This window comes from Lactuca sativa, chromosome 8 (assembly GCF_002870075.4).
Source record: "Lactuca sativa cultivar Salinas chromosome 8, Lsat_Salinas_v11, whole genome shotgun sequence".
NCBI classification, from domain to species: domain Eukaryota; kingdom Viridiplantae; phylum Streptophyta; class Magnoliopsida; order Asterales; family Asteraceae; genus Lactuca; species Lactuca sativa.
The window spans coordinates 118576462-118587430 of record NC_056630.2 but is presented as its reverse complement, the minus strand read 5'-3'; the positions used below and the strand labels follow the sequence as shown (position 1 = coordinate 118587430).

Sequence of the window (10969 nt, the reverse complement as noted above, 5' to 3'; positions counted from 1 at the left end):
ATTTTCATCAAACCAAACGTTTTCGTCATTCTATATACGCGTAAAACCCCTATACAGTTAATGGATAGTTTTCACACTAACCAGGTTTCTTTTTTTGGATACCTTTAATATATTTTTTGGATGTTGTATGTTCGTAAGGCTAAGAAAATATTATACTTTGACTTTTTCATTCGTTAGGTGTTTAGCAACCGTGAAAATTTAATAGAGTGAATGCAGAATATGACATAGTCTATTGGGGATGTGGTTGTTATTAAAAGAACAAAAATAATTGTTAGGGTGTCAACACAACAGATAAATGTGTACAAAACGACTCTAAAATACACTGCTAATATGCACTAAAAAGTAATACAAGAAAGCATGGTCGATCCACAGAGACACGAGAAAAAAACTTATGTCTTTTTGCACAAGGTACAATTTAGTCACAAAATAGGGAATTGTAACATCCAGATTCCTAAAGGTATTTTAATTAAATGTATTTTTGGATATTGGACGGGACCACGTCGTGGGTGAAGGCATCCCACGACGTTGCGATGGTCGTTGTATCATGGGTTTTAAGTGACCACCATAACGTGGCGACCTATAGTCCCAGCATGGTGGCGGTTTAATGAGAACCCTAGTCTCCTGGGTTTGCACCACTATTTAAGGGAATGTGTGTGACATCCCCAAAATCTCGGCCAGAAAAGACCGAGTTTTATTTATCCTTTAAAATAATTTCAGAGTAAATCCTTTTGATTTGAAAGAGTTGCGGAATTTGTTCCAAAAAAAAAACGTGATAAAATAATATTTACCAAAGCATTTCATAAAGAAATGTATTTTCATTATATAATCAAAACTCGGGATGTCATGTTCCGATATAGACCATAAAGCATAAACGATAACATTACAAGTCATTCAACAAATATATACATATACAGACTTGTAAACAAAACAATTTGATGATTCATCCATCTTATGCCCTTGCGCCACTTCCTGTAATACAAATAAACTGAGTGGGTCAGGCTTGGGAGCCTGGTGAGCATATAGGGTTTTCAACCCACAATAAATAATTATATTTAATTTCCACCAACCAACAATAACCCAATTACCCATTCCCGTTATTCTCACTTTATGTCCCTAAGACAACTAACATAAGAGACCTAGTCTAAGAATATTTCATCGGGGCGACAACACATGCTTCGAGGGTTCCTCAGCAATATAAGACAAATAAGGCAACCATGAGGGGGATGGAATACAGCGAATGAACACCCAAGTTCATTAACACCTACAGGTTATGAGCCTGCTAGCGTTCCACTGGACTATCTAGAAAAGTCTGTGGTCGTCATTTAAATTCCGCTAGATGACTGGATCAAAACAACATCGAGGTCTCTCATCTGTTTATTACACACCAACTATCTACCCATGTTCTACCCAACATATTAGTAGATAAAATATACATTTTTATACATAGTTTTAAAACCTATATATCATGCTCAATCAATACATTTTCTACATAACAGATGAGGCACACACACATAACACGTATTTCATAGAGAAATAATCAGATCTATAAGATAGAAGAAAGTGAATATACATTCACACACATAACAACAAAATATACACATAACACGTATTTCGTATAAAATACTTCATAATTATGCGTTAGAAGAAAGTAACTACACACTCACTTGATCAGAAGATGATCGGACAGCACTACGGCTTGTAGAAGTAGTATTCTTCGGCAGATCTGGAAGATCTTCACAAAAACCGGACTCCTCGCAGGCAGAGCTTCGACTCGGGAATCTTACTTCTCGGGATCTTCGGGACCTCGGGACTTGCTTCGGGGCTCGGGAATGATACCGGGGCTTTGGGATAATTCTTGCACGAAAAACGATGCAAAAACGCGAGAAAAAGGGAAGAAATGAGCAAACAACTCGGTTGCCCTCGACCTCCTTTTTATAGGGGCTGGAACTTCAAATTACGCTGGGCGTAATGACGATAAGGTCGCTGACTCCCCCAATGATAATATTGGTTAATATATATTTAAATTAAATATCGAAAATATTTAATAAACTTCAAAAATTCATATCTTCCTCATACGAACTCCGTTTTCGACGTTCTTTATATCCCAGCGTAGGTGAGACTACGATCTACAACTTTCGTTTAGACTCCGTTGGCTAATTTTGACTTTATTTTTATTATTTATTTTTAGTAGGCCGGGACAGGAAAACTCCGTTATAAAATCATAGCTTCTTCATCCGACGTCCGTTTTCGCCTATCTTTTTATCGTTTTACTCCTATTAACGATACATTCAATTCTCGTTTAGATTGTTTCGACTAAAAACCACTCGATCTCAAATCGAGTATTCGGGCTGCATACCGCTAAGTCGAAACTTCGAAAAATCATAACTTCCTCATACGAAGTCGATTTGGGCGTTCTTTTTATGCACGCTCTCGGTTTAACGAACTCTACGAATTTCGTTTAGATCACTAAGGCTAAATATCGCTCTAACGTAAATTTCACTTTTTACGTCATTCAGCGTTGCCGGTCCTGTCGCGAAACTTCGACAGGTCATAACTCGGATTTCGGCATTCTTTATATCTTCGAAATCCTTGTTTCGACCACTACATCTTTATGCAAAGATATCGGGCTTATCTCATACTTTAATTTTGACGTTTATTTTATCATTTATTAATTATATCTTTATAATTAAGTAATAAGCATACAAATACACATAATTCACATAATACTCAAATATTTCATCATTAATACTCCAAAAAGAGTTACAAGGGTTAACCTAGACTATTACATCAATGATAATGCCTAGCCTGGAAACGCGGGCGTTACAATGTGATAGCTAGGGTTGCTCACCCTTAGCTTCATCACACTCTCTCAGCCTCCAAGCAAAGCCTAACCTCCAATTTGCCTTCTAAGTCTTTCGTGTTGATTTTGGGTATTAGAAAAAGAAGAAGGTGACATTTGGGCTTGGATTCCGCAAAAAACTCTTCTCATCTACTTGTTGTGCATCTTTTGGACTTTTGTAAGTCCTCAAGTTCCAACTTTAAAACTGTTGTGCTTTATCAACTGTCTTTAAATGTGAAGTTAACTCAGTCAATGGATAAAAGATTGACTAAAGTTGAAAGAGATGTGGCTACAATAAAACGACTTACTGATTTGGGTGATGATGATAATGATGATGATATGGTTGTTGATGACACTCCAACAAACTCTCCAGGTGATAATCCTCCTCCACCTCCACCTCCATCAACAAATTTTTCTCCACCATCTCATCCTCCTCCAATAACTCATTCACCTCATCCTAACTGTCCTCCCCAATTTGATGCTGCCAAAAAAGGGGAAAATAATCAAGGGGATCCTTATGACTACATTTACATTTTCAATCAAATGATTTATCGTATCATGGATTCTAGACAACTCTACAAACGAGTGAAATCACAAGTGCTGTGATTTTTGAGTTTACTTAGCTTTAAGATCGAATTCATGGGATAAGATACACCATCAATATGTACAATATCATCCCGCTTTTGCAAACACATCACCATAATATACTTTGAGGTAAATGTTTATGTTGATAGATATACCTCTCATACACAGTCATATCCTTTTGTAGAGAGGTGTTGACATCTAACTACAGTAAACAAAGCATAGACCATGTTTTAACAAAGTTACCCCTATGAAACGCTCTTCATACACGTTATGGCTAAAGAAGGTTGCGGTCTTTGATAATTTTGCAACTTTAATTTCATTTTACTTTTTCAAGAAAATGACTAATGACGGTAACCAACTGTTGAGTTTATTCTCATTGAGTCACTTTCCTTTTTTTGTATTCAATATATCATCGAAGTTGTTGTTTGTGTTCACCATAACCATTTGACCGGCTATCACAGGTCAAAAGCCGATCAAAAGGATTATGGTGAACACAAACAACAAGTTTGATGATATATATTGAGTACAAAAAAAAAGAAATAGACCAAATGACAACAAACGCAATAGTTAGTTATCCTCAACAGTCATTTTTTCTACTTTAAACAATATTCCTTTGTAACGATCGAACCTAATATTATTGCACCTTTTTTTGCGATTAAATATATATGTGATAAAAATGCAGGATCCGAATAACAAAACGGGTAGAAGCAATGGAGCCGAATAACAGGAACTTGAATTACACGTACGCGCCCGTTTTTAGCGGTTGATGGAAGCACTCGAACCAGAAAATGATTCCCATGAGAACCAGATACAAACCTCTGAATTCAATTTTCCGTCTTTCGCAATCCGACGAGAGTGAGGAGAGAGAGAGAGAGACAGGAAAAGAATTGGATCAAACTTTTTCTGCTTTCTTTCTCTTCCTTCGTCAACCAAGCTTCGTTGGATTGGTTCTCCTTTTCTTCCATCGTAATCGGCTTCAATTTATGATTATGGGGTACGCTGTTACGGTTTTTGTTTCTTCATTTCATGTTTCCTTTCCATATGGACCGATTCTCTGCCGTTGCTTCGTTTAAGTGTTTGTGCGTATGCTGTGTTCGTGTAAATGCCTCAATGAGCTTTGCTTTGGAAACCGATGGGATTTTTTTCACATTGGCTGGATCATTTTCACCTTTCGTTTTATCAAAATTGTGTCTTTCCCTTTTTTGGATTGATTCAAATCATTGGATGCAGAAATTGGATTGGGTGACATCATAAAGATAGAACACAGAAACCTGATTCCTGTAGTCTGCCAATTAAAGAATGCGTTGCTGTGGATCCTGTCTTAAGAAAAAAGAGAACGAGAGTACCCAAGATGGTGCAACCACAAACAATTGCCAGACAGCACCACCTCGAGGACCCCTTTATGGTGGTGGAGGTAATAAACCTCCATACATGTTGGTGATATATTCATATATATATTTTTCATCTAATTACACCATAAAACATAGTTGTGATTATGTTTAGCATCTTTTATTTATCCATCTTAGGCAGCATGAGAGCACCAAGAACCAATGGAGCTGGGCCTCAAAAAGATTTGCCAATTGAAGCCCCATCTTTATCATTTGATGAAATAATCAAAATGACAGATAATTTTGGTCCAAAATCTTTAATTGGTGAAGGCTCTTACAGTCGGATTTTCTATGGAAAGTTAGAAGATGGGGAAGAAGTAGCCGTAAAGAAACTCGACACCACCTCTTCAACCGAACCCGAATCTGAATTTAAGGAAAAGGTTAGCATGTCAATATTTTTAGTAAAAAAAAAGAGTATCTCTTCACCCGATTTCTTCATATACATGCAGTTATCCATGATTTCAAGACTAAAAAACGAGTACTTCTCCGAATTGCGTGGTTATTGTTTGGAAAAACGCAACCGAATCTTGTTATATCAATACGCAAACAAGGGTGGTTTGCATGAAATATTACATGGTAACTCTTAGAAATCTTTCTTTTTGAATTTAAGGATACATAAAGATATGGTTTTTATGAATATATATAGGGAAAAAGGGTGGTAATGAAGGTGGGATAGTTTTGAACTGGAACCAGAGAGTTAAAATTGCTTATGGAGCAGCAAGAGGTCTTGAGTATTTACATGAAAAGGTTCAGCCTCCAGTAGTTCATCGTGACATAAGGTCAAGCAATGTGTTGGTGTTTGATGATTTTCAATCAAAAATATCCGATTTCAGTTTGTGCAATATGTCTTCTGACAACACAGCTCGATTGCATTCCACAAGAGTTTTGGGAACTTTTGGCTACCATGCTCCTGAGTAAGTCTCCCTGCATGTTTCTTTTTGTCTTCATATAGGTTAATTGAAGGCACTATATGCATTCAGACAGAAGGGTAAAATGGTCATTTATACAGTCATTTGGTCCAAAAAAGAAACAGTCTTTATGACAGAGACATGACTTGTCCATTCAGCACTAACATAAGGGTGAAATGGTTGTTACTCTAAAAAAAAAGAAAGTCAACACCTGCATCATTAATCCATTTAGAAGGGTAAAAATGGTCATTTACTCATATTTAGACAGGTCATTCGGTCCAAAACCAAAAGACTTGAAATGGAAAATTGCAGGATATGTTTATATCATACTATGATTTTGAGATGATGTGACATTGGTGTTTGTTATTCAGATATGCAATGACAGGGCAAATAACACACAAGAGTGATGTGTATAGCTTTGGGGTTGTTCTTTTGGAGCTTTTGACAGGAAGAAAACCAGTGGATCACACAATGCCTAAAGGCCAACAGAGTCTTGTTACTTGGGTCAGTTACACTTTTACTTTCTTTTTTTTTTAACACCATAATATAAAAAAAAAAAAGAGAAACATTTTGTAGAAATAAAATGGAAAAGAATGCATAATAATAATACTCATATTGCTAAAGATATGCTTGTAAACAGGCGACTCCAAGATTGAGTGAGGATAAAGTGAAGCAATGTGTAGATCCCAGGTTAGGTAATGATTATCCCCAAAAGGCAGTTGCTAAGGTTCGTTTATATATTGTTTTATGTTTTTTTTCATTTTGGGTACAAATATCATACAATAAAGTAAATATATTTAATAATTTCAGATGGCAGCAGTTGCAGCACTATGTGTACAATACGAGGCAGATTTTAGGCCAAATATGACAATTGTAGCGAAAGCATTGCAACCACTTCTCAACTCAAAGCAATCAGCCTCAGAGTCTTGACCTTTGTGAATATTTATTAGACCACACTCACTCAAGATTCATGTCAGCATGTTTGACTACTTGAATCCCATTCCCTTGCTAATATAACAACAATCCCAGAGAAAGGATTCAAAGTGGTACAAGGGCAGACAATTTTGAAGCTCAGAGATGATCATCTTCTTCCCATCCCAATCCCATGTATTTAAAGATTTAAAAGATTTTATCTTGTGTATTGTGTATTCTTTAGGGGAAAAACATATGTAACAATCTTGATCCACATTTGATTCATTGTTTTCCCCTACCGTAGCATTTATAAGTTGCTATAACATGTTTTTAGATAGTTTTCATGTAAAAACATTTGTACAACGGATCAACACGAAAAAATCATTACAATGTTATTTTTTCTTCTTTTTTTAGTAAATCATATTCTACAATTATCATTTTCCATGATCATTGGTTTCTATATAAAGAAAGAGAAGCATATTTTACAACTATTAATAACTCCAAACAGACAACCAAGTAAAAATCAAACAATAAATGAAAAAGATCTTTTGCACCTTTGTATTCAAAAAAGTCTCTATTTGTATGTTCTCTTTCATCCACCCACCATTATCACAAAGAAAATACATCACCATTGGAAACACTTGCCCTTCAACTTAAGGGTCATATGACTAAATTATACTTGTGAAAATTAAATTTCTATCGAAAACAAAGAAACAAAAAACTAAAAATGATGGATTTTTCCAAAAGGTAGCATGATACAGAGTGTAGAGTAGATCATTGCACATTGCACAAATTCCCTACAAAGACTAACGATCTACTTCTTTCACAGTTTTTTTTTCCCTTACATTGCTTTAAAAGCCTCTTTCACCATCATCTGCAACATCAACATCATTAACATGCATACCTTCATTAAACAAAATAATCAATTAATACAATCACTTGCCTAAAATGAAAATGGATCATCTTCTTGTTCTAGGCTTGCACCTAAACTCAGCCAAAAGTGCAATATGATCTGAAGACCATTCTGGTGAAGGAAGTGCCGTATCTTTCCTCAAACTATCCTCATCCAAAAGCTCCAACAATGATTCCACACTCAAACTATCCGCTATAAATAAAATAAAATAAAAAAACAACACTTTGAATTACCACACTGAAATAAAATATAAACATATAAATATATAAATGTATACCTGAATAAAATATGTAATCAAGTGTGCCAATGAAGTCACGTGTACAATTAGTGAACAAGGGTTCGTTTGTATTAGGGTCAACTCTCCTCTTTTGTTGCTCATAACCAAGACTACCACCAATTCTAGCAAACGATGAGTATGCACTCACCTACATAATTATATAACCAAATCCATTCAAATTTTATAAAAGCTCATGACATTTATATTATATTTTTCAAAAAAAAAAAAAAATGGTTTACCAAGGGAAGAGTGTGAGTGAGTTTAGTGGCAGGTCGCAAGATTCCAAGAGGGTCAACTGCTAAATCTTGATGCATTGGATCAACTTTTCCAATTGCAAGAAGTGCGTGAGGGGCACTGAAATTCGGTTTATAATAAATAATTCAATAAACATTATATAACATAAAACAGTTTTTATTTTTATAAATATATATGACATAAGAATACAAAACATACCTTCCTGGAACTGAATTGAAGTCGCCACAGACTAACATTGGAATATCTGCACTTGCAGCTATCTTTTCCAATCCTTTTAACAGTGTGTGAACCTTCAATTTTCACAATTATATAGTTTTTAAGTTTTTTAACAAGAAGAAAAAAAAAACTTTTTTTGTTAAAGCTAAAACGAAAACAAATAACAAGAAAGATATGGGAAAAGATAAAAACCTGCCACAGTTTCACATCCTTTAGATCATGCTGAACATTCACATGGGTATTTGCCTACACTCCAAAACAAGGGAGAAAAAAGGGAAATTATAAAATTTAAAAACTTAAAAATACAAAAACCCGATAAATCTTTTTCAAAAAAAGACCCATAAATCTTACCACACAAACAAGTTGACGCTTCCCAAGATTATCAACACCTTGGTTGCTAAACTTAGCTTCTAGAACAACAATCAGTGCAATATTATCCTATTAAAAACAGAACATTCCCATTATTAATCAGAAATGACCAAATTACCCATGAGGAAACATAAATATAGAGGGGAAAAAAAGCTACCTTGACCAATCGATTCAAGGCTGTTTTCTTTTGAGCATTAGGAACCAAAGCATCAGTTAAAGATTGTGCAGCTTTATTAAACTCAACCTCGTATTTTTTAACATGTGAGAATCTATCTCTTCGAAAAAATGTTGCACATCCATCAATAGTCTGAATGCTTCCATTATAAACCTAAAATAGCAATTCAAATTACATAAACAAGAATTCTCCGACATTTTTTGATACAAGAAAGGTCAATAAAGTCAATAAAAACAAACCTCAGATGTCTTTTTCTTAAAAAGAGCCTGGTATCCATGCTTATCCAGCTCAGGGGCAAAAAACTCCTCAAAATGATCACTTTGAACCTCTTGAAGACAAACAATATCCGCAAGGTACCCAACAATTTCTCTTAACAAATTCTGTCTTCTATAAGGCCAAGAAAGGGCCCACGAAGGGCAATAACCATAAACATCACTGGTAGCATACGAATCACACAAGATGTTATATGAAAGCACAGTAAAAGTTCCAGAAGATGAATCCAAATGCCCTGTTCCATCAATGACTGAAATCAATCTTCTTGGACTTGGTGAAGGAGCTGGAATCACACGCGATGTCAGTATCGTGTTCCCATGTCCAACAGGCGATTTTGTTTCTGAATCTATAACAACACATTCAAACTTAAGAACATGGCCAATGTCATCTGCTGTTGGTGTGTATGTTTTTGAACGTCCAACTTCAAACCAAGTTTCACCACCGTTTCTTTGTGTGATTGTAGCAGGATACAATGGTAATGGTAGTGTACCATTTGTGTTATTCACCCCCGATGTTGTGTTATTGAATCTTCCGTAGATATCTTCTTCTTCATTTCCGTTTTCATTAACTGCAGTAGCAGCACGTTCATGGAGGACACGATGGTGTTGCCATGCATCTGAGAAACATTTTGGAGTGCAGTGGTAGCTTTTGGTTACAGGGATTTTGGCTTTCACGCAGCCTAAACACTGTAAAGTGGCTTGTTCAGATGGATGTACACTACAGATCGCGACTTTCTTGTCACTTTGTATGCGATACCTGTAAAACCAGAAGATGTGTTTATTGTTAATTACAAATGAGTAAAGAGTAGCGACGAAGAGTAACTGACTAACCACTTATATCTCAGAAAATGATTGTCAATTGGAGAAGACTCAGGGACATCTTCGGTGGAGACAGTCTTATCGGGATGGCGGATGAGCACGTAGGGCGAAAGCTCGCAACCCACAATCGGAATATCGGACGGGAGGTGCACTCTCAGCACGCTCAGCATGCTTTTAATCACAACAACAACTAGCTTCAACAAACCCTAACCCTAATTTGATGAACAGCGAAGATGAGAGCAGAATAACAATAACGAATTCGAGCAAGAAAACGTGGCGGACACCTGGCGAATCCGCCATTACATATCTTGGACACGCGCCAGCCTTGCCCAATCTTTTGATTTTCTTTTTCAAAATCAAAAACCCTCCTTTGATTTGACCAAGATTCCAAGATCGATTAACAAGCTGCTGCAATGAAAGATCCGGAAGACGTGTGCTTTATCTCTGTATATCTTTGAAGAAATGATGGGACATGAAATTGGTAAAGGCTAATTGAATGATTGATCAGAGGAACGAGAATTTTAGGGTTTGAAATCGATTTGATTGGGCGTGTTGTATTTGGGGTTTTACAAACACAGATAAGAAGACGACTCAGTTTTCTTGTATATATCTATTTGTATGTAAACCGGGCATTATTCTCCTTTTTTTTGCATAGTGGTTTTTGTGGTTTTTATTAGGTGAGATTTTAGTTTATACTTTTAACATTTACATTATTTTTATTAATGTTTTTTATAAAATATCTAAAATTTGTAATTTTTGCTTGTCATCATTTGAGAAAATCTATGCGGCATGCAAAAATCTTTATATAATTTGTTAATATAAATTCTATTTTTTATTGTGTTTCTTAATTTCGAATTTTGGAGTTTTGTAAGTCATACTAATTTAGTTCTAAAGTATATATATATATATATATATATATATATATATATATATATATATATATATATATATATATATATATATATATATATATATATATATATATAGGATTACATTTTTCCAAGTTGTAACAGTAGATGGGTTATTTGGGAAATGAATTTG

The 10969-nt window shown here is 35.3% G+C and overlaps 2 protein-coding genes across 3 annotated transcripts; one reads left to right on the top strand and one right to left on the bottom strand.

Annotated features, from left to right (window-relative positions):
- The first annotated feature begins 4099 nt into the window (after positions 1-4099).
- On the top strand, positions 4100-7027 carry LOC111901995 (probable protein kinase At2g41970). 2 transcript variants are annotated; one of them, XM_023897862.3, is made up of 8 exons: positions 4100-4418; positions 4655-4838; positions 4951-5192; positions 5262-5388; positions 5459-5726; positions 6092-6224; positions 6361-6447; positions 6531-7027. In XM_023897862.3, the coding sequence occupies exons 2-8, from the start codon at positions 4724-4726 to the stop codon at positions 6648-6650; spliced, it is 1092 nt and encodes a 363-aa protein (XP_023753630.1). In that variant the 5' UTR covers positions 4100-4418; positions 4655-4723; the 3' UTR covers positions 6651-7027. The 2 variants fall into 2 exon arrangements, with proteins under 2 accessions (XP_023753630.1, XP_023753631.1); XM_023897863.3 differs by lacking the exon at positions 4100-4418 and having other exon boundaries at positions 4425-4838.
- Positions 7028-7163: 136 nt separating this feature from the next.
- Positions 7164-10562, bottom strand: LOC111901994 (carbon catabolite repressor protein 4 homolog 1). The gene is made up of 10 exons (XM_023897861.3): positions 9941-10562; positions 9077-9866; positions 8820-8990; positions 8645-8731; positions 8486-8539; positions 8276-8367; positions 8062-8176; positions 7823-7970; positions 7576-7737; positions 7164-7506 (listed from the first exon to the last, which is right to left on the bottom strand). The coding sequence occupies exons 1-9, from the start codon at positions 10096-10098 to the stop codon at positions 7592-7594; spliced, it is 1761 nt and encodes a 586-aa protein (XP_023753629.1). The 5' UTR covers positions 10099-10562; the 3' UTR covers positions 7164-7506; positions 7576-7591.
- Between the last annotated feature and the right edge of the window lie 407 nt (positions 10563-10969).